Source organism: Cryptomeria japonica, chromosome 5 (assembly GCF_030272615.1).
Source record: "Cryptomeria japonica chromosome 5, Sugi_1.0, whole genome shotgun sequence".
Lineage (NCBI taxonomy): Eukaryota > Viridiplantae > Streptophyta > Pinopsida > Cupressales > Cupressaceae > Cryptomeria > Cryptomeria japonica.
Genome location: NC_081409.1, coordinates 801,837,284 through 801,862,338, shown reverse-complemented (window position 1 = coordinate 801,862,338; position 25,055 = coordinate 801,837,284). Strand labels below are relative to the sequence as shown.

The window sequence follows — 25,055 nt, the reverse complement described above, 5'->3', positions numbered from 1 at the left end:
TCATGGACATCTCAAATTCCTTTTGCATCTCACCAATAAACCTTCTACACATACCATCATTTCCTCAAAAAATTATGACATCAACATACACTACAACAATTAAGATTTTACTTGAATCAACTTTGAAATAAATATTATTGTTAATAGATCCCTTTTGAAAACCTTCACCAATCAAATACTTTTCTAGCCTTCCATCCCGAGCTTGAGGAGCTTGTTTCAATCCATACAAATCCTTCTTTAATCTGCACACAATATCTAGATCATCTCTCAGCTTAAATCCTTTCGGTTGTTCAGTATAAACTTCTTTTAGTTCTCTATTCAAAAATGTTGATTTTACATCCATCTAATAAACTTTGAAATTCTTACAAGTTGCAAAGGCTAGGAACATCTTAATATCTTCCATTCGAGCAATTGGAGCATATGTTTCCTCAAAGCCAATGCCTTCAAACTTAGTGTAAACCTTGCAAACAAACCTTGCTTTGTTTCTTACAACCTTTCTATCTGCATCTAGCTTATTTTGAAATAGGCAATTTGTTCCAATTACTTTTTTATCTAATGGATTGTGTACAAGTTTCTATGTCTTATTTTTCACAATCTGGTCTAGTTCTTCTCTCATTGCCTTCATCAAATTTTGATCATTTCAAGCTTCTTCTTTTGACTTCGGTTTCGTTTGAGAAAGAAAACATAAGAACACTTGTTCTTGAGCCACCATACTTCTTTTGATAATTTCTATGTTGTTATCTCTAATAATTTGATCCTCGAAGTGACTCCTCTTTACATACCTCGAGGTCACTGATGTAGTTTCTAGGGCATCCTAAGTTTCATTTTATTTTTCTTCTTCTTTATTTTCCTCTTCCCCTCTTTTGTCAAAGGACTCATTTGATTCATATCCTACTAATTTATCAATCTTTAGAAATGTCTTCATCAACCTTCACATTTGCACTTTCAACAATTTTGTTTAGTCTTTTGTTGTAACACTAATTTGCCTTGCTCCTTGTAGACTATCAGGTACAAATATGTGTTCATCTGCTCAGCCGTCAAATTTTCCAGGATTATCTTCATCTCTTTGGGTATGAAATTTTATTCCAAATACCTTCAAATACTTCATTGTCAGAATTCTTCCTTGCCATAGTTCATATAATGTCTTCCCATATCTTTTCTAGAATAAAATTCTATTAACGGTGTATATATTGTGTTTATAGCTTCTCTGTAGTAAACCTTTGGTAGTCTTGGTCCTTTGAGCATCATTCTACCTACCTCTTGTATAGTTCTATTCATTCTTTAACTACACCAATCTGTTGTGGTGTCCTAGGGGTAGATAATTGTCTTCTAAGTTGATGTTTCTCACATAAATTGTTAAACTCATTAGAAATAAATTCTCCTCCTTCTCTGTCAAACCTCAAACACTTGATCCTTCCATCAACTTCATTGTCAACTCTTCCCTTGAATATCTTGAATTTATCTAATGCTTCTGATTTTTCTCTTCAAAATGCAACCCATGTCATTTTAGAATGATCATCAATTAAGAGCATGAGATACCTCTCATCTTGTACACTCCTTGTTCTGATAGGACCGCATAAGTCTATGTGCACCAAGTCCAATAGTTGGGTAGAAGATCATTCCTTTTGTCTTAATGTCCATTTTGTTTGCTTTCCCTCTTGACATTCTTTGCAAATATTTGTATCCTGTTTGGTCATCCTTGGTAAATCTCTTACTGCACTTGTTGAACTAATCTTCACCAAATTGTCAAAGTTGATATGACACATCCCCTTGTGGCAGAGCTAGCTATTATTGAATTGAGATAACAAACAATGTCTTGTAGCTCCTTCTATCTTATGCATGCTTCCACTAGTCCTTTTCCATGCTACAATCATGATTCTAAATCTCAAAACCACCATCCTAAAAAATAACATTGTAGCCATTTTCGCACATTTGTCTAATACTTAGAAGATTATGATGGAAACCCTTCACATGGTAAACATTGTCAATATTATATTTTCCACCAAAGGTAATAGGGCCAATTCCCACAATTTGTGATGTCTGATCATCTTCGAACCTAACAAAATCTCCATCATTTTTTTCAAGTTTTACAAACTTACTCTTATCACAAGTCGTATGATTTGAACACCCACTATCAATAAATCATTCATTGCTCTCTCTTCTAGCATCTAAAGTAGTAGAAATAGTTTTAATAGTCTCTAAAGATAACATGTTAGAAACATCAGTCTTAGGTACATCATTTCTACCAAAAACAAAGAGTCACTTCATAGTTTGATTCAACATTTGAGATACCAACATCATCTTTATCATAATAGGCTTTCTTATTAAACTTCCCTTTATTTTCTCTAAATTTTTGTCTTGTTCCTTTTTCTGGACATCTACTAGCTATGTGATCAATCTTTTGACATCTAAATTATTTAAGAGATAACATACCTTTACATTTGTTGGTGCCTTTCTTCAGCTTCCTCACATAGTTTTCTTCCATCTCATCTGAGATTTCATCATCTAGGTCTTCCTCAGTAGCTTTAAAGGCTCTCTTAGATTTATCTTTGTCTTTTTCAAACTTCCTCATCTCAAATACAATTAGAGTGCCATATAGTTGTTCCATAGTGAACTTCTTCGGATCATAGACTTCTTCAACAATAGAGATCTTATCACTGTAGATTTTTGGTTTAAGATCATCAAGATCTTCTCCATTATGTCTTCATAACTTAAGGTGCCACCAAGTTCTTTGATTTAGTTTACTACACTATCTACCTTCTAAAAATAACTTGTTATATCCTCTCCTTCCATTTTTAAGTTCTCATATATGTGCTTAGTAGTTAGCTTCTTTGATAATTTAACTCTTTCATTTATTTCATAGATTTCCCTTAACTTAAACCAACTTTCATGAGGAGTTTTCAATGAAATAACCTTTTTTAATTTAGTTTTTGATAAAGCACTAAATATGGCATACCTTGTTTTTTCATTCTAGTCATAAACCTGAATCAAATCCAGAGTAGTATGACCATTTGCCAGCAATACATACTTAGTCTTCACCATTTTCCAAGTGTTGTAACCCAAGGAGATCAAGTAACCTCTCATCTTCACTTTTATAAATCCATAGTTAGATCTCTCAAAGATAGTAATAGTTAGTTTATGTGTCATTAGACCTACCTCAAGTGGTTAAGCTCTTTTCCAAGGAACCAAAGCTCTGATACCAATTGTTGAATGTCTGGACAACTAAGAGGGGGGTGAATCAAATGTCAATTAAACTTTTTAATTATTTCACAGATTTGGAATAACCAACTTATAAATTATTTAACATGAACAAATGTAAACATAAAAGTACACACATACACAAATAAATCATACACAATGAACACCAGATACAATGTAGAATAGCCAAGAAGAGAAAAACCATAGAGAATTATAGTTCTCAATATATAACACCTGTTATGGTGACATCAATTAAGGTGATTTTTATAAAGGTGGCTCACTGTCAGAACACTCACTATAAGAGGGCTCACTTCCCATAAAGGATCACTGTTGTAAGGGAAAGAAAGAAAAAAATCCACCACTATGACCCAGCTGTCACCAACTGTAATGCCAAAACTACCTTCAGTGCCTAAGAACACTCTATACACCTTTTCACAACTTCTCACATCAAACATCGGTTAGACTTATCATTTCAATCTCGCATTTTTTCCATACATCATTCATTCTGATCATTCTTTACTTATATTGTCCTCCTGACTACACAACCTTCCAAGTTGGCCAAACATAATTTGAATATTTAGGTCTGCACTAAACATTTTCATGATGGAAAGGAATGAGAAGTGAACCACACCACAACACACTTCATCGGTCAAACCAACACTTGATACATCTATCACAAATACTATAGCCAAAAGAAGACTCATACACTACACAAATGTCATTACACAACCTCCAATTTTGGATTGGTTTGGACCCAAAATAACACTTCTCATCTTTGCAAAACAAGAATTGAACCAATATTAACATAAATCCAAGAAATAAACACCATATCCATAAAACAGAGCAATCTGAATCACAAACAACAATATCAATTACTAGTCAGCATTGAACATCATCCAGAGCACCAAATAGTTTGGAAAACATATCCTAGGTTACTATATTCTGGATCACCAACTCAAAAACCAATACCAATATAGTATGTTGACATCAATTACAATCATTAATGATAACTATATCAGCACCATCGACGTCACATTTGCAACAATATAGTATAATATTTTGCCTATGTTCCACTTAAGGTGGGGTATTGGAGTACATAGTCTTATTCTACTATGTTTACTTAAGTCCAACTTAGGTAACCATCATTATTTAATATTTCTAAGTGCATTTATATTTTCATCACAATAGTTATACCTACCCTCACATATGATTTGGACACATTTCCACATTTTTTGATCTCTTCTCTCACACTCTTGCCTTAATAAGCAAGGAATTTGTACATTTATATTCACCTTATCTCAATACATTTTCTCTAATTTGGTGGACTATCATCATGAAGGCTATTGAGTATATGTGTTAGGTGGAAACACCAACATATGGTGCTTTCCCACAATGCATCTCAAAAAATTATCCCTAGATTTATAATCAAAATAAAAAATAACAATAAATTTAAGAAACTTAATGAGAATAAAGAAAGATCTCATATAGAGTGACATGAGACAAGAAAATTCTAAATCAAACTAAAATTTCACTAAACCTCCATGATTATATAGATGTTCTATTTAAGAATAAGTTGGAGGTTTCTCAAAATGATAATTCCACACACACAAAAAAATTGATCATTTATGTATATAAAAATATGGAGATGAAGGGGTTTATTAATAAGATTTTTAGTCCAAACATAAATGGTGAAAATGTAACCCCAAAGGAAAATGATGATAAAATGAGAGGATTTGAGAATCCTCATTGATTAAGAATAGTTAAGGGAGTTACTAGTGGTGACAATAATTATCTTTATATTTTTGTTATTTTGAGATAAATAAATGTGCATGAGATAAAAAGAGGATGAGTAATGGAGAGGGTTCAATTTGGTTAATTAATTTTTTTAATTTACAAGAAAACAGATAGTGAATATTATTATTATTTGAAAATGGTTAAAGATAAAATGAAATAGATTTAAATTATTTAATTTATTGAGGATGGAAGACATAAGGTGTTAGTTAAAAGGGAACTAGGAAATGGGAGTAGGTTATGACTAAGGTAAAACATGGTGTTATAATATTTGCTAACATCATGAGATGGTTATAAATAAATCTCTACACTTTATAGTAATCTTTCTTTGAAAATATACTCTAGTTTCATTTCATATAATTATATTTGGTGTGTCAAATCAAAGACTATCTAAAGAAATAGATTATTTATATGCTCAATACAATGCATAGGAAAAAGTCAAGGACATGTATCAAACTAAAATATTTCTATAAATACAATATTAACAAAGGATTGATGAAAATGATGCATGGTGAAAAAAAATTCATTTTTATAATCGTATCAAATGGGATAGTTTAGGGTTCAATTTATATATGAATTATCTCTACTCTTTAAGTTTTGCATTATTATCTTTAGAGGTTAGTCAACCTGATCTTCTATTATTTATTTTTACTCTCAAATGAGATCATACTCTCCTTTACATGAATGGATTTAAAATGATATATGATATATGAAAACATATTAGATCAACCTAGAATGCAAAAAGATATGTCTTATACAAAAACATAATAGATGAAGCAAGGGGAATGTTTTGACCTTGGAAAACCTTTTAATTGGTTGTATAATTTTTTATGTTTTGCAAGTTCAATAATGACATGAAAATTCATATTGAATGGGGAACCTTCAAAATATATTTTATTTTACATATGAGTCCTCATAAGGCATAATTGAAGTCTTTGGATTGGTAGAAAATTAGAATTTTTACCATACATTACAAATAAAATTATATTATATAATAAATAGTTCAATCCATGTCATTAAGATGATAAAAATATATATGATAATTAGATCTACATGAAATTTGATAAGAATGTCAAGGATGTTTTATGAATATCATGTTCTATACTACAACTTGTATTATAAAAATAAGGAGATATATGAAAAGAAATACAAATGACTATGTATATGTTAACAAATATGAATTTTAGAGATAGATATAAATACAACAAACTTACTAAACATTATTAGAAAATAATTAAAAAATATTAAAAATACTTATAAAATTAACAAAGGACCCTATACATAAAAAATAAATGCAATTAATGCTCTACATCAAACACTCATTTCAAATTTAAATGCCCCTATTTACGTTATATTTACACAAATACTCCTTGAAATGAAGGGCTAAGTTGTTTTTCAAAATTTAAAACTAGCTTTTCAATATATGTGTATGGGTAGTCTCACTATCTTGAAGTCCTCATGGAAGAATGATTGCTATAATCTGATGGGTGGACCAATTAGATATAAAATAATTAATTATCTCATTCATTGTAGATGCTTGCTCCTTATGTACTTTGTATATACCTGGTGCTACTTCCAATTGCAATTGAATGTGTAGAAGGAAACAAACACAAGATCATAAATTATTAATCTATCCACATTACAAACCATTAAAAATTCCTTATATTGCAAATTAAAAGCTTGGTTCCTATCAATAAGTACGGTCAAGCTAGTGTTGTTCTAGCAATGACCTCATGAACAAACCAATCAATATTCTTATTAGAAGATCCACCTTTCACCATCGCTTTCTTTGCTAATGTCTTCCATTGCAAAGCATTCTTCCTCAAGTCCACACCACTTTCACCTTCCATAATTGTCTTAATAGATTTCTCCATCTCATCCCTCCCAACTGGCCCATCTCTTGTTTTATTCAATCTTATCCCTGTTTTCCACACATCTTCAATATACTTAGAATTAGTTGTTTGATCACTCCTCTGAGAAATAGTTAGGACAGGTAACCCAGAACTAAGGCTCTCTAATGTAGAATTCCATCCAGAGTGTGTAACAAACATACCCACAGAAGGATGATTAAGCACTGCCATCTGTGGACACCACGATACAACTAGCCCTTGATCCATAGTTTCCTCAATAAAACCTTCTAGAAAATCACGTATGTCCTTTTCTTCTTCTTTGTTGTGATCAGGACGAATCACCCACAAAAAGGAATGTTGACTAGCCTTTAGGCCAAGGGCTATTTCTATGATCTGCTCTTTAGAAAGGACAGCTAAACTACCAAAGGAAACATATACAACAGTTGAGGCTTCCTTTTTATTGAGCCAATCTATACAGTTCGCTGCTTTCCAAAGATGTGTGCCCACGTCTTGGTCATCTGGATTATTTCCATCTAGGAAAGCCGAGGGAACAAGAGGGCCTACTGTTCTTATTGGAATGAGGGAATCCATGGATTGTATTTCTGCCATTTCCAGTTCATTGAAGGAGTTTCCTAGTATCCATGTGGCTTGAGAAACAGTACTGAATTGGTTCAGCTGGAATCGTAGCAGTGATGCATATGTATTTGATGGCTGTAGAAAGGATGGCAAGTCTGATTGGCATAGTTGTGGAAGTCCTGGTATTGCTATAATGTCTCTTGCATTCTCTGCTTCATCTTTTGCTTTCACTAGACACCAATATTAAAAATGATATAGTAGAAACAAATTTTATGAGAACTTTAATATTATTTGTATCTAATTACAGCATTCCATTTTTCTCTGTAACCGACTTCATTAATGTTTTTCTTCAGAGAATTTACTTTTGAACAATATCATTTACAACTTTCACTCACTTAAACATGTACATGTTCATAAACCACAAAATTAAGTTAATAATCCACTTTTATTGAAAAATTTATCGACATTTTTAATAATAATAATTGAAAGATTAATAATCCACTTTTATTGAAAAATAAAATAAAATAATTGAAAGATTAAAAAATCACATTAATCTTTTATTTTACAAATTTAAGATATAAAAATTTAAATTACTAATATTTATTTTAAAAGAAAACAATAGACCATACAACTCAAGACTTTCTCTTATTTTAAAAACTTAATTTATGAGTCTAAAATTAGATTATTGTTTAGTGGCAATGACTACTTGATAAAATACATCAATTCTTATATTAATTGTTCACATGGATTTGTTTAAAAATTTCAATCCTTAATACTAAAACAAAGACAATTAATTTAAAGGAATTATTAAAACCTTTAATACCCTGTCAATTCTATATATTTATATAATTACGACACACCAAAAAAGAGCTTATGAATTAAAAATAAATATCATAACAAAAAAAATAAAAAATCTATTATATAAATTACAAATTTTATTCCCCCAATTGAACTGCAAACACATTCTCTCTCTATATATACTAGCTTATATATATTTAATAATATATATAGAATAAGCCGAGAGGTATCGTTCTAAATGAACCATTAAAACTACAAAGATGAACCGGATTTAAAACATCATCATAAAAAACAAAACGGTTTTATAAAAACTGCATAGAGTATTCTAACAAAACCAAAGAAACCCTAAATATTAAAAAATTATGTAAGATAATCTGTAAATATTTGGATTAAGAAAAGCTTACCCATTCCTGCGTAAAAATGATAATAGATAGAATAAACTGCACATGACTGCGTCCAGAGAAGTGCTGAAGGAATATCAAACTTGTTTGCAATAATAGGAACCCACTCTAGAAAAGAGTCATAAACAATACAAGAGACTGTATCGCCTTCAGAATTAAGCCTCTCTATCAACTGTTCAAATTTATGACCTCCGACCTTTCTCAATAAATCAAATATCATGTCTCTGTCTTTCGTCTCTTCATTATCAGGAGAAAGCCCATCTGGAACTGTTTCAATTCTTATATCCTGCATAACAGTGGTCACATGAGCAGCAACCCCATCCTGAGCTTGTATCATTCGCTCTCTAATTCTCTCTGTGGTAATGAAGGTCACATGGAGGTTTTTGGAGACAAGCCTCTTGGCAAACTCCATTAATGGATTAATATGACCCTGGGATGGGTAAGGGAATACTACTACATGAGGCCGCTTAATTGCTGGTTGCTGATGCAATGACCCCATCTTTTAATCCAACTCAGGCTTCACTGCTTCATAATGGCACAGCTGCATTGTATTTATAATTAAATTGTAAGGAAATCATACACCGTCTTTATTGTTGTGTTTTAATTTAAATAAAGCAAAAATAGATACATTTTTGTTTTGAGATAAAATGACAAGTAATATGACGGAAGTGCTTACGTAAATGTTAGAGCATCTCAGAAGAGCGCATTGCGTTTCTTCTAGCTTTAAATGGTGCTACAAAATGGATCGCTGTGAGACGATGTTACATAAAAAGAAAAGTAATTTAAAAAATGTAAGTTTCTCAATAGGATAGAATATATCATCAATATCCATTCGCATATGCGAGGAATCGACTCTTCTGACTAACCATGGCTTATACTTTCCAAACATGTACACGGTCCTAGACCCATAATTAGAATCGAGAGGAAAAAATTGAATGCATCTAAAAATAGGTGGGGTATGTAGGTTACATTCTAAATTAAGTGACTTTTATAAGTGTAGGCTATGATATTTTTTCCTTCAAAGTGGTTTGAGTCGTTTGTAAATAAAAATTTTCAATATTATTTTTAAAATTTAAATGTTAAATTCGTAGTTATTTTTTAGGTCTGTGTTTCTTATAATTTGTATTAAAAATTATCAAGTTTTTAATTCATCCAAACAATTATCTCAAAAAATTTGGAGATCGTCAACCTTGCTATAATCTATCTAGATTTATGATAACTAAACATCTAATTATCTAATTACAATCAAAATCCATCTATAGAATTATAATATTTAGGAGCATAACTCTAAGTTAAAATAATCATCTACTTAACATCGGAAAATTTACTCGTCACAGTCAATACAAGCTTCATGAAATCCATCTAGAGCATTATTTACATATTCATAATATAATATCATCTACTAAGAGATTATAAATTCAAATAACGTAACAAGCTTTCAATGTGCTTGGAAAAGGGCGACATAAAGAGTAGGTTATGAAAATAAAAATATACGTCATCGAGATAAGAGTGAATAGAAGAAAGTAGACTTTATTGAGGCGATTATTCCACTTCCGTGGCAAAATACACAACGTAACTACCTTGAATATTACAACAAATATATGGGAGTTGGTGGGATTCGCATTATATAGTTTTTATATACTTTTTGCGGCAAGCGTAGGTTGATTAGTTTTTTCTTCTTGGTGGCAACGACACATACCAAACATTAACCAAGAAATGCATGGATTATTATAAAGCCATAACTTCAGTGGGTTGGTAGGGTTGTTTTAAATATTGTTCTCCTTCAATTTGTCTCCATCATCACACAATGTGTTACCTAACTTGCATACAACATGATGTGATATGACAACTATCTATAGATAAATAAATGATATAGCATTTCTATAAAGTTAGAAGAGTTTTTAATTTAATCTTACCTCGAAAAAAAAATGACCACTAAGAGTGATCTAGATATTCACATGGTCTAGCATTATAAATTGTATACCTTAATAATTTACCACTCTATTTGGCACCTACTTTAGTGTGATTTCCCCTAGATCATTTTAAGCATATTTGTGTCCTATTCTACTTTAAATCTTCTTTGTTAATCTCACAACTTAATCATTGTCAAGTGCTAGAATTAGTCCAAATTTCATATAACAACCCTTCAATGGTTGTGTTTCCCTTTTGGAGAGGAATTTTGGGAGGACTAGGGTACCTAGATCCTTAGTACTACCAAAATCTCCCCAAATTATGGTCATTGCAAATGTCCACTTTCACATTTTGAAATCTGATCTTAAGCTTTGTACTTGACCACTTTATGTCATCTTTTTATCAAAAAATAACCTTGTGATACCTATATAAATAACATCTTCTATCCTTCATAAAGATAGAGATTATAAGACAAATCATTTTCAAATTCCATTCAATCAACATTCCTTCTCACCTTTTCAAATTTTGGACACCTTCAAACTAGGACACCCAACACCTATGCCTGATAATTTCAGCTTTATATTTCAAATCTAGGTTCCTCTCTATATCTCCTTTCCACGTCTCTACATTTCTTAGGTTTTTTATTTTATACTTTCTATATTATATTAATCTTGTTCAATATAGCACTATGCAGCCTAGTTCATTCACACACACATAATCAACTCTAGTCACCTTACAACCAACAAAAATGTGAGTCTATGAAAACATGTCTCATCCTTGCGGACAGAAAGAGAAGCCCTCTCACACTTCTAATATTATATGGGAAGGAGAATTGATCTTAGGTTAAAGAACATGTTAGTCTAGGATCAATTTTCCTATATTGCACATGGCATTGTTATCAATATATCTATAGTATATTCACAATCACAACTGTGTCATTTGAAAAGTCCAATTGTACACTCAAGAGTTTCCCATTGCATAATGGTCATGATGTTCTTACACAAAGATTTAATCTAACCATGATCTATAACCTTTTATAAAAATATAGTTCACATCATAAAAAATATGAGGACATCTATTTTTCTTATTGTGTGGCCTTCAAAAGACCTAAACAATTTATCTTACTAACTCTCTATTTCTCAACTTATTAATTCTCAATGATAGATATAGGCCAACAAATAAAAATATACAATAACATAATATCTAAATAGTTATAATAAATAACAAAGATCCTCAAAAGGATAGATAACTCAATGTAGTCATTTTCATTGTGCGTGTCTCAGTTCCACACACATAATAACATTGATACTTTGTATATATTCCCTTAAGTTCTCCATCGAACATGCATGTACAAAAGCATGCCATTGCACCTTAATGATGTTAACATGCATCATGTAATAAAGGTGACATATGGATGAACACAAAATAAACCAAAGTAGAACATAGAATAAAACTAAAGAACTTAAAATCAATGCAACCTGTAACCACTTTAAAAATATAAACCAAAAATTCATTTGATTCACATCCTTACAAGAATAAAGTAGAGGAATTGTGTCAATTCTTCTCTTCTATTAGGTATCTAATATTGAACCTAAAAGATCTTTAATGATTTATAAGGTACAAATTAACTACAAATAAAGAACTAGGACTAATAAACAAGCCTATGACTATGCTCAAAATCATGCATGTGAATCTAAAATTGTTCCCATATAGATAACCATGAAGAATAAAAAGATAGAAAATAATTTTCCATAGATATACAAAATCCACATATTTAAAATAGGGCTAAAAAATCAACGATGTAAATTTAAATTTTTTGACACTTCCAAAACACTTATCACTTTTAAGCAATGATATTCACATTTTAGGTGATGCAATATCACCAATATTTTGATCCTTATTTGTTACACCTTTCTTTTTGTTATTCAATCACTCACTTTACCTGTTACATTTTATTTCTAAAATAATCTTTCCCTGACTTGGATCATTTTAAAAAAAATTTACTTGATTTCTTGTGCATATTCTTTTCTACTCTTGCAAGCCTTTTCTTCGTCTTTAATACATATATTTTTCTATTTTTATGTGTTTCCTACTTGATGATTATTATGCATCCTAATGGTCATATTTTACCATTCTATTTTTCTAATAACTTTTATGACTATGTACTCATGATTGCATCCCCCATGATGCCTATATTATTATTCCGTTATTTGATGTTTATACTAATGACCTTTTACCATACTTAGATCACATTTTTTCTATCTTTCTTTTGATGAGCCTTATTATCATGTATACATTAATATTATGTGATTATTCTTATTACTTCATCTTGTGGTAATAGTGTACCTTCATTATCATATCATCCTATTAATTTGAAGGTAGAGTCAGGGGAAGAACCATGCTTTCCCCATGAATATTTTGTACCTCAATCATCATATTATGCTCTGAGATCTATCCTTTTAGATGTAGGCATATTGATTTATCATATTATCCTTTCCTTAGTATAAAAATCTCATTCCATTAATTGGATCTACAACTTGAGACAAATCCCAATGTCCTTCTTATGTTTAAATGTTTACTTTTCATACATGCTTTTCAGTTCTCATTTAATTTTAGATACATCTTTATTTAGGATTCCCTTGTAACTCAAAGTGGGAGAAAAGTATAATGGTGAAATTTATGTACTCATGTCTCATTTTGAGAGAGTATACTCATAAAATTATATAATGATATATGACATGATGTTTTACTAAGTTTGTCTCATTCCATGATCTCTATCTATCATCATTTATTCTCACTTACATTCATTTTGATACATGTGAACATATTTGTATCCTATTTGAATTATCTCCCACATATTTGCATAGTTTATTAGCCTTTATTAGCATTCACCCATTCTTGATTTTGATAAATGGCTTTCTACATATTTTGAGTTATTTCGTGTACATGTGGAATTGATCCCTAATGGTGTACGTCTATCCTAAAATTCATCTTTAAGAAAAATCAAATTGATAATTCTTGCCCTTTCCTTATAGTCATTGGGAGCTAACTTAGAAGACATTAGTGTAAGTAGTTTCTATCTTAGTTTTTAAGGACATTTAGTTGAGCATTGATCCTGATCTAGTCAAGGATTCATTGAATTATCATTCATACTAACAAGAAGCATTATTAGGATTAATTACTTTGCATTAGAATTATGATCCATACTTACTTGATCATATTTTTCATGATTGTGATGTACTTCATAATTATCAATGAGTAAAGGTCCCAAAAAATCATATAGTGAAATCCTATACTATGTCAAGTCATAACCACATGTTGGTGATTGCATTTTTGTAAAACAAAATTGTTCCACATTTGTGGAATTGGCTAAAATCTAGTTATTTCAACTATCAAATTCTAAGGGAAAACTATATGATTAAGAATGCTTGAGCGAAATTAAGATATTATAGATGATCCATCATAGAATCCCAAAACTTCACACCTATAAACATCACATAAATATAAGAAATGCTAATGAATAATTCATTTCATGAAATATGGATTTGTATAACCCACTACATATAAAACATAAACAAATTTAACTCTCAAAAACCATATAATTAAAATCAAATAAAAATATCATTATTTAAAATACTTTAAAAAACTGCGTCTACCTATCATTCCAAGTTTCAAAACTACCAGCTACCTATCATTCCAACTTTCATTTGTTTAATCCAAGCCTAATTTTTTACTTTATCTCTTAAACTTTTTATTATTATTTGTGCCATCTGAAGTTCCAGAACCAAAACGACGTATTGGCTCTTTCTGTTTGGACGACTTTGAGTGCTCTCGCAACTTCTGTCAGATTCTTATTGACTTCTATCAATTATATAAAAATTTGTCTAATTTTTAATTATAATTAATAAACAAATCAATTATCTCTACGTCTTACGCTACCACAGAGAGATTCTCTGGGCGTCCATCAGCAACAAATAAATTATAGATGGCTTTACGTGATGTGCTTTCGTTATCTCATTATCATTTTACAGCAAAGCATATACAATGCACTGGACAACCCTATTAAAAGATTTCGAAACTCTCAGAGCAGTCAAACATATCAAGTGGGGACGTTATGAAAACAATAATAAATGAATTGTAGTTGATTAAAGAGCTGGCAGGTTGAAAATTATTATTGACTTACCTGGATGATCCTTTTACAGGAAGTGGTTGTGGTTTAAAAGTGTTAAACATTCAGAGTTGACTGATATTCTTTTGATTTAATATGTTGCTTAATGTGTATGGTTTAAGGATGGTCTTTTATAGACATCTGTTTACTATTGTTTTTCAAATATTGCAAAACTCCTTCATTAAATTTAAAGAAACAATAATTAAATATACAGACTCATTCATTCCACTTAGAAAAAATGGATCTTCTAAATAGATCATCCCCTCTAAACATGATCTTTTTTAGAGGGGAGCAATTCCGAAGAAAAAAGATGTTTGTGCACATGTATCGAAAGCAACAAATTACATGAACTGGCTCAAGACAAAGAGGGACTCAATTTTCATATATGTTTCATTAGGTAGCTTAGCTATTTCAAAGAGAAATTCTATGAAACAGGATTCAGATTAAAGGCTAGTGGCTATTCCTATTTTGAGTGATATGTTCAATTAATAACAAAGAAGAAAATAAAACTACAGATGATGATACTTTCTCATTCCTCTACGACCTTTTTTATGAATCATTGTGGCTGAAATTCCACAGAAGAGAGCGTCAGTTTTGGGGTGCTTATGCTAGCATTTCCTCAATGTAGTGATAAGACAATTAATGCAAAATAAATTCAAAAGCATTGGAAGATAGGTATAATATTAAATAAGAGAGGATAGCTTAGTTGGGAGGGAAGAAGTGTATAAATTAATCAAGGAAGTATTGAAAAATAAATGAGGAGTTAAGTTAAGAAAAATTCTTTTATATGTAAGACAATAATTCTTATAATGAAGATTTTGTTGTGTAGGTCATAAGTAAAGTGTCATCTAAGTTTTCACCACTGTTTTAATTTATAAAGAAAATTATTTTGAATGTTTTATCAGATATTTGATTATGATTGGTTTTAATGAAAGCTCTTTAAAATGTATGTTAGGACACAATCCTAACTATTTTCTAGATAAGTAACTTTTGAAATGAATAGTGCGACAAGTTTGAATTTGGATGGGAGCAGCTGGAGAGGCGGGAACAACTAGTGTGACTGGTTTGAATTTGAATGAAGCAGGAGTGGGAAGCTCGAACAATGAAGGTTCCAGGGGATCCCACGTGATCTCCACCATGGGAGAAATGAAATCTGAAGCTTTTGATAGTATTCTCAATGGAACTTGGGATGGGGGTACTTTGCATGCTCCACCAAAAGGAAAAGATGGCAATATAGATAAACTTTGTAGTGTGGAGGGTCCCAAGAAGACTACCGAGAATCTTAGGACTCCGCCTTCTTTGGACTGCAATAGGAAATGGACTACCTTGTTTGGGTATAATCTTAAAGACAAGGAAATTGTGCGTGTTCCCATAATGTGGACCCATATTCTAGGTCTTGTTCTATTTCTATTCCAGATTGTATCGTGGATAGGAATATGGCTAACGTGACTTCTATCCTAATGGGTAATTTTATTGGTTCACACCCTAATATTGAAGTTGTTAGGGACTGGGTGACCTAAAAATGAAAGGGAAAGGGTCAGATTGATGTGGTAGCCATGTCCAATGGTTTTTTATCCTTTTCCTTTGTCTATGAGGAAGACCTACAATCTGTCTTGGTAGGTGGCCCCTAGATGCTGGGAAAACCATTGTTGGCTCTTAAAAAATGGGAACAAGGCTTCAATTCGAAGGAATGGGAATGTAATGAAGCTCCTATATGGGTGCGGTTATCAAGTTTTCCTATGGTATTCTAGGGAGAAGAAATCTTTGTTGGGATTGCTGCATGTTTTGGTGAGCTCATTTTAGTTGACTCAATGACTTTTGCTAAGAGGTGCCTGGTTTATGCCAAAATATGCGTGAATGTAAAACAATCAGCTAACCTATTGAAGGAGATTGACCTGTTCTCAAAACTAGGCAAATGGGTTCATAAAATGGAGTATGAATCTATTCCCTTTTCTTTCTTCCATTGTAACAATGTTGGCCACTGGGCCAGGGAATGCCTCACTAAGCCTAGGTCTAAGAAGACCTTGAAAAAGAAAGATAAGATAAAGGGAGTGGACAAGGTGGAATCCTTGCCTTTGGGTTCCCCTCCATGTTTGGATGGGGTGAGTGATGTTTTGATTGCTCCTATTGTTGTGCCAAAACCAAATATTTTAAACTTGAATCCCTTGAGTATGGATGGGTATGCAAGGGGAATATTGATTCCTGAGGAGATCTCTAGTGGGGATGGTACTTTGATGGAGGCTAATGGGGAGCTTCCCATCCACCTTGTTGTTGAAGTAGGTAGCTCCTTAGAATCAAGAACACGTGATGATACTATGGAGAACTCAAATATGTTTATTGAGGTCAGAGCTAAGAACAATAAAAGGAATTCTCCAAATGGCCATAACTCAACACCAGTTTCTAGTGGAGTTAAGACTAGAAACTGACAAAAGGTGGATTGTGGGTCTGATTTGAGGGGAGTGGGGAGACCACCCAATGTGATTAGCAAATACAAACACAATCAAGCATCCATTAGTGATGGAGCCCAGAGAACACTATAGGATATGGGGATTGGTTCCCCCCATCCATTCAAATGAAAGTTATATCCTAGAATATTAGGCGATTGAATAATCCCCACCAGCATGATGTTTTGTCCAACTTGATTAGAGATCATAAGATGGATAGATGTCTAGTTCAAGAAACCAAAATACCTAGTTGTAAAGTGGAAAAGATCAAATTGGTTGTTTTCAAAGATTAGGAAACTCATTGTGTTGATGCTGATGGGGCATCTGGTGGAATTGCTACTTTTCGGAATCCTAGACTATTTACTGGTAAGATAGTCCTAAATTCTCCTAATCATATAGCCAATAGATTTAATAGTCTTAAAGATGGGTCATCTTGGATCATATCCAACATCTATGCCCCAAATGGGAAAAGTGATACAAAAATGCTATGGTTTTCTATTATTAATGCTAGAGCAGATTCTCTAATGAAAAATGGATTTTATTGGGGGATTTTAACACCCCTTTATCTAATATAGAGAAGGCTAGTGGAATGCCGGTTTTGGATGATAGTAGACAGGACTTGGCTTATATGATTAACACTCTGGCTTTGTTAGACCTAGATCTACTCGGGGATAAATTAACTTGGTCTAATAGAAGAAGTGGGGGGGATCTCATTCAGGTTAAAATGGATAGGAGTATTATTTCTCCTAAGTGGATTTAGGATGCCTCTTGTAGGCTTAATGCACTGTCCAAAATTTTCTCCATATCCTAATTAGTCTAAATATTTCCCTTTTGAATAGGAGGAAATATTTCCCTTTCTGGTTTGAGAAGATGTGGCTATTAGATCTGGAAATACATGATAAAATTTCTAAATGGTGGAGTGTTGGTATTCAGGGGAGTGCAATGTTTTGAGTGACTCAAAAAAATTTCAATGTCAAGTCCAATATTCAACACTGGAACAAAGCTTCCTTTGGAAATTAGTTTTTGATAAAAGAGAAGCTCAAGAAAGATCTAGATGATGTCTAGGCTTAGATTCAAGATTTTAGGTATGAGCCTGTGATTATGGAGAAAGAAATTGAGTTATTAACCAAAGTTCATGATATCATTTAAAAGGAGGAGGAATTTTGGAAGTAGAGATTTAGAGCTTTATGGCTCAAATGTAGTGATAGAAACAAGAAGTTCTTTCATATGACCACTCTCAAACATTGGGAATCAAATAGAATTAACAAATTTTTGGTGGATCATTGTTGGATTGATAAGCATGAAAAGTTGAACCAGGAAACCATAAGATATATTTCCTCTCTTCTTTTGGATGATGGCCCTCTTGATGATAATGCTCAAGATGAGATCCTACAAGAATTTATGAGTACCGTCTCCTAGGACATGAATAAGGAGATAACTAAAATTCCTTCCCATGATGAGGTTAGAGTTGCAGGCTTCTCTTTTGAAGCTAATAAAGTTCCTCGCCTTGATGGTTTCCATATGTTCCTTTTTCAAAACTTCTGGTAGGTTGTGGATGTTGTGATACAATTTTTTGGATCCCGATCACTTTTTAAGTAGCTAAATGCCACCTTTTTGTCCTTATCCCCAAGAAGCCTGATGCCAAATTTTTCCAAGACTTTAGACCTATTAGTTTATGTAACTCGATCTATAAAATATTCACTAAGATTATTCTATTTAGACTCAAGAAAATCCCCCCCTCTTTAATTTTTAAGCACTAGAATGGGGTTATCCCTGGTAGAAGATTTTGGATCCTATTATTGTGGTTCATGAGAATATCCATTCTTTATCTATCAATAAGAAGCCCAGTTTTCTGATGAAGTTGGATCTTCTCAAGGCACATGATTGGGTCAACTAGAATTTTTTGTTTAAAGTGCTTCGATCCTTTGGCTTTAGTAATTAGTTCATCCAACTTGTTAATCAGTGTGTGTCCACTCCTAAATAATCGGTTCTAATCAATGGATTTGCATCTCGTTTCTTCTTGACATCGAGGGGTATTAGACAAGGGGATCCTCTCACCCCCTTCATTTTTACTCTAATGAGTGAAGTTTTCAGTAAAATTATCCAAAGAGAAATCAAAAAGAGAAACCTCTTAGGTTTATAGCCATCTTATAAAGATGCTATTTTCTCCCACCAACAATTTGTTGATGATACCTTGCTGATGGGGGAAATCTTAGTTAAAGAAGAAAAAAATCTTAAAGTTATCCTTAATACCTATAAGAAAGGATCTGTGAAAAACTTCACCCTCTCTAAAATTTCCTTTACTTTTAATGAACAACCCTGAGCATAGAAAATTGAAGATTGCCAATATCTTGGGTTGTAAGATGGGTAACCTCTCGGACTTTTATTTGGGCTTGCGCCTGTGTGTAGGACCCGCCACAAATTCCTTTTGGTCTGATTTGATTGATAGATTGAAAATAAGTTCGTTGGGTGGAAAGGGGATTTATTAAGTTAAGCAGGTAAACTTCAATTGATCAAGGCTTCACTTCAGAACCTTCCAATCTATGCTATGAGCTTCTTTAAAATCCGAATAAAATTTGTTGATAGAATGTAAATAATACATAAGCATTTTCTTTGGTCAGGTACTAAATCCAAGAGTAGGCTCCATTTAGTTATGTGGGACCAAGTCTGCTTACCTAGAAATAGAGGAGGTTTGGATATTAGACATTTGAGAGAATTCAATAGGGCTTTAATGGCCAAACAACTTTGGATATATTTAAAGGAGAGAAATGAATAGATTGATATTTTCAAGGACAAATACTAGATTCATGGATTCCAAAGGATGCTGAAAAAGTATTCCCTCCCATCTTTGACTTTTGATCTGTGGAACAACTTATTTAGTTCCAACTCCATCATCACTCAAGGATGCAAATGGCTTCTAGAGAATGGGAGAAATATTAGGTACTGGTATGATTGGTGGATGGGAGAGGGTCCACTGTCTGATTTGTTGTAGGCTTCTCAATTAAAAGATCAATGTATTAGATTGATTGGCTTCTAGGTGGTGAATTATATCAGTGATGGTGGTTGGATGAACCTCAGAAGCTTTGATGAGTTGATGGCATCTTTGCAATCTTGTCTTAACCCGATCTTCATCCCCTCCTCTCAGGTGGAAGGCTTGGTCATTTGGAATGGATCTACTTCAAGGCAATTTGTGGTGGTGAATTCTTCCAGGATCATTACAAGTTTTTATACTCTTGCCCCCTTTTAAGCAGAAGTTTGGAATAAATTCTTAATTCCTAAATTAATATCTTCTTCTAGTTGTTAATACAAAACAAGATCTCTACCACTCATAATCTATGTAAACATGGTCTTCCAATCACTAATAAATGTTTTTTTTATGTAAAGAAGAAGTGGAAAGTGTAGAACATTTGTTCTTACATTGTTCTCTTGCAGGGATATTTGGGATTTATTTCTCAACTTGTGTAATTTTAATTGGGTTTTCCTTGACTCTATACAGAAATTTTGGTGCCAATGGAAGTGCCCCTTTGGTAACCATACGATTAGCATCTTGTGGAACTTATTCATGTATCATAATACCTAGGATATCTAGAAGGAAATAAATAATAGTGTTCTTAAAGATATGGAGTCTATTGCTCAAGTGGTGGTGATTAGAATAAGGAATGCTATTAACGAAAAAATTCTTAATTATTGTCAGAGTAGGAAAAATGACCCTCCACTTGATTCTTACCAAGAGGAAAGGGATACTATCAAAAGATGGTAGATTTTCTGGAATTTATTTGTCCCAGTCTATAAAATTAAACATAGTATAGTGAATGTGTCATGGGATCCTCCCCCTCTAGGGTGGATGAAAATCAACATTGATGGGGCAGCCAAGGGAAATATTGGGTTGGCAGGCTGTGCAGGAGTGGTGAGGAATCATTTGGGTTTGATGGTCTTTGTGGTGTCGCTCCCTTTGGGCACGTAGACTAACCATTATGTGGAGGCCAACACCGCCTACATAGGGCTACACATGGCGACCAAGGAGGGATTTAGATGGGTCTGGTTGGAAAGTGACTCGTTTAACATTATGAAATGCACCAGGGATAGTGTGGAGCCACGCTGGACTATTTCAAACCTGATCAAGGATTACCTTGAAATGATTTATGACCTGGAAGAGTTAAAGATTTGACATGTTTTTCAGGAAGGAAATAAACTGGTCGATCATGGTTTCAACTTGGTTGTTGAGAACATGGCATATAAATGGTGCAACACAAGGGAAACCTTCCCGGAAACTCTGTCTAACGTGGCAAGAAATGATGTTGATATATTCGGCCTTACAAATTATTTTAATGCTGGAAGATTATGATGGGATGGGAGCCATTTCTGGTTTTTCTTTTTCCTGGTTTTGCATCTAAAGAGTACCTATCTTGATTTCCTAAGTAACAGAATGGGTGGTGACAAGAATAGGCATGAACCCACAAACTATGATAAGTGGAAAAATAATAAGGAGATATGGGAGGAAATATTTGACAGTGGGATGGTCTCCTATCTAGAGAGACTTCATGGCAACTCTTTCCTAGTTACTGAAAGCTTTGTCAAAGGATGAAACAAGGGTGTGTTAGTCATTTACGGGGCGGAATTCCATGTTGATCAAACCCTGGTTGCCACTATTACTAGACTTGCTATGGAGGGAAATAAATTTTATAGAGAGAGGAAATTGGGTGAGGAGGGCATTGCTGCATTTTTTACAAGGAAAACGAACAACAAAGTGTTTCTAAAATGGTGGATGGTGGCTACAACAAGAAAGAACTGAAATCCCTCTAGGAAGACATAGTGGAATTCATCGTGAGATACATCACTCTTGATGGTAGATATGCTAGTATTTCCTCTTATCATGTTACAATCTTAAACCATTTTAGGCATGGTAAAATTATTTTCATCTCCTTCTACTTGTTTTTTTCCTGGAAAATAGTTTAGCAAGACATATCAAGAAATTGGATAATTCGGTCTTTCATGAAGGGTTTATCATGTTAATCATGGAGTATGCCAAATCTTATGAAGTGAAACCCTCCCCCATGGATAAAACCAACTTTTCTTCCTCTAACCCTGAGGTACAGTTAGTTTCTTACACAAAGATGGAAGAGGATGACAATGGGACTGCCATGGATTGGTGTGATATCAAGGATTTGGAGGACCTCAAGTATAGACTGAAGAAAGAAGGGGAGGCTATGGTGACCCCAGAAACTAATAGTAGCAGAAAAATAAATCCTTCAAGGTGGGAAGCAAGAAAATTTAAATCTAGTAGCAGGAAAATGCAAGACCTAGAGACCCCCATCAGGAAGAAAATGAAATTGATCAAGTCAAAGATCCAAAGACAAGGACCACCAGATAAGGTTAGACATCCCCATCAATGTTGATAACATGAAACACAGGACGATGAATAAGGAGAATGGAGGTGATAAAAAGGGGGAGAAGGTGTTGGAAGACTTGATTTTGGAGGTCACTAGGGGCCAGGAGAACCGCTGGAAGTGGTTCGATAAGGAAATTGGAACCAGGATGAAAGATGAGATTAAGGGAATTATTGAAAATTTCAGGGAGTCCCCTAGGCCTAGTAAAATGGAGAAGATCATCAGCATGATTCAGAAGATATCTCAGGATGTTGAAACTATGAAGATCTTCCATGAGCACAAAATTGATAAGCCAAAGGAGTATGTGAATGACATCAAAGACAACCTAAATAATCTGGTGGAAATTAGCAAGGAGGAACTGAGTAATAGTGCTAAAGGTTTGGAGAAAAGCAATGTGATTTTGGCTGACTATAGAACCAGACCCATAGCCAATGATTCTCCCTTGGGAGAAAAATAGAAAAAGAATGCTTTGGAGGGTGGTTAGAGTACTGTTGGAGGAAAGACTAGTTCAAGTCCCTATACTAGGACCAGGAGCCAGAGCTAGGACCAGGACACCTCCAAATTTATCATGGAGAATTTGGAGAAAATCAACAAGAAGATTATTTAGAAGAATACTGAATTGGTGCACTCTCTCAGTTGAGTTCCTTTACTTGTATTTTTTGGAGACTTTTCATTTTGTTTTTTGGTGTTGGGTCTTTGTGGGTTTTATCCCCTATTTCGCTTATAGTTAAAATGCCTTTTTGGCTGTTGGCCTTGGTCTATAAAACTTTGGGTTTCTGGTCCCTTTAAAATGTGTTTAACTTTATCAGAAACTATTTTCTAGATAAGTTACTTTGATATTAATAAATGTATCAAATATATATCTTTTGTAGGTCGTATCTTTTCCAAAGTTAGTTTATTCTAAATTTTTCCAAGATAATAGTTCTATTAAAAGAGGTTCCTTGATTAAAAAGACTTGCAATATCTTAAATTATAATTTTATCATATAAATACACTATTGTGGAGTCATGCAATTCTGATTTGAGGTTGTATCCTATAATAGATATACCCCTTTTCTTCATTTAGCATATTTTGTGTGTGGTTTATAATTTTATTATAGAATTTTTTGTTTATTATGTGTATGTATATTAGATTCTACTTTGGAATATATATTTTTATATCTAATTTCATTGAAAAACAATCTCACAAAATATTAGAGACATTTAGTTGGGAGTTTTTGCAACAGATGATGGTGAATGATAATGAGGAGCATGGAGAAACTATAGCACATCCATATGATTTGGCTTCCATATTACTCATATGATAGAGGTAGCATGGTAGAAAAATAAAGGCACACAGATTGGGAGATTAATTGGGATAAGAATAGTAAGCATTACCATAGGAGTGAGAAATTTGAGTTTGCAGAAGATATATGGGAATTACTAGAGTAGCGGATAGAGAAAGATAAACAAAAATTTTGTTGTATAGGAAAGTTGAAATGTTAGGAAGATAAAAAGACAAAAAATTCTAGTTTGAGAATATTTAGGCTACAAAAAAGAAGATAGCAAGGAGCACAAGAGGAGAATGGAAAAGAAAGTGCAGGATAAATGAAGGTGCATATTCTCTAGACCGTGGAGAAGAGAGAAGTGAGCGAGGAGGATAGAGGCACATCCTGAAGGGAGATAAGAAGCCAGATTATATGAAAAGAAATGCACAAAAATTTAAAGAAAAAGGTTGACATGATAAGGAGAGGAGAGAAACAAAGAGAAGTTAGAATTTCATAGTGTAGATTTGAGAAATTGAATGTGATGCAAAGAGGAGAGCCACCATAACACAACAATTTTTGTTCTTAATTTTTAGAAGAAAATTCATAAGATATGAGATAAAGGAGAGATCCAATTGATCAAAGTAAAGGATGCAAATACCTTTATGGGTGTTGTAGACAGAAGAAGGTTTTGAAAAATATGTAATATCTGAAGAAAAATGAGTAAGATCTAGATCTTAATTCATCAATTGCAATTTTCATAAATTCATTATGATTTGGAGAGTTTGTTGTAAGTAACTTTTGTATAACTGAATTACATACGGAAATAATATTTCAGTTGCTTGGAAAGAGCTTGTTTTGAGTTTGTAGTTGGGGGATTTCAAAAAGGGAAAGGTTTGAAGGAAAAGAAGTTTCTATGTGGTGAGTGAAAAATGACGAAGTGATTAGAGATAATTGATCTACAATGACTGTTGAAGTCATTTAGAAGAGATTTTAAAATAAAGAAGAGAAGGGTAGCCCTTGTAAAAATTCAACTGAGTAGATAATTATAGTGTGTAGGTGTAATTTTTATCTTTCAATGGAGGTAAGTGTAGATTGAAGGTGCATGAGAGGGGGTGTGTCCTTGAGAAACTTCTTGTTGGGTAGAGGAAAGTAAGAGTTGGTTTGTTTTAGGGAGGACTTATAACTACATAGGGGCAAATGAGTCTCTAAGTGAATTGTCAAAGAGTAAGAAGATAAGTTTGAAAAAGAGGATGGGATGGGTCATGAGGAGACCCATGATAACTCA

At 33.0% G+C, this 25,055-nt stretch overlaps 1 protein-coding gene across 1 annotated transcript; it reads right to left on the bottom strand.

The window, feature by feature from the left end:
* Window positions 1-6,604: 6,604 nt before the first annotated feature.
* On the bottom strand, window positions 6,605-9,124 carry LOC131075533 (UDP-glycosyltransferase 74E1). Its single transcript, XM_058012377.2, has 2 exons — window positions 8,618-9,124; window positions 6,605-7,645 (listed from the first exon to the last, which is right to left on the bottom strand). The coding sequence occupies exons 1-2, from the start codon at window positions 9,111-9,113 to the stop codon at window positions 6,693-6,695; spliced, it is 1,449 nt and encodes a 482-aa protein (XP_057868360.2). The 5' UTR covers window positions 9,114-9,124; the 3' UTR covers window positions 6,605-6,692.
* Between the last annotated feature and the right edge of the window lie 15,931 nt (window positions 9,125-25,055).

Coding starts and splice junctions, on each gene's coding strand:
- LOC131075533 (XM_058012377.2), bottom strand. CDS start 9,113: ATGGGGTCATTGCATCAGCAACCAGCAATTAAGCGGCCTCATGTAGTA. Junction 7,646..8,617: donor TCATTTTTACGCAGGAATGG/GTAAGCTTTTCT, acceptor ATTGGTGTCTAG/TGAAAGCAAAAGATGAAGCA.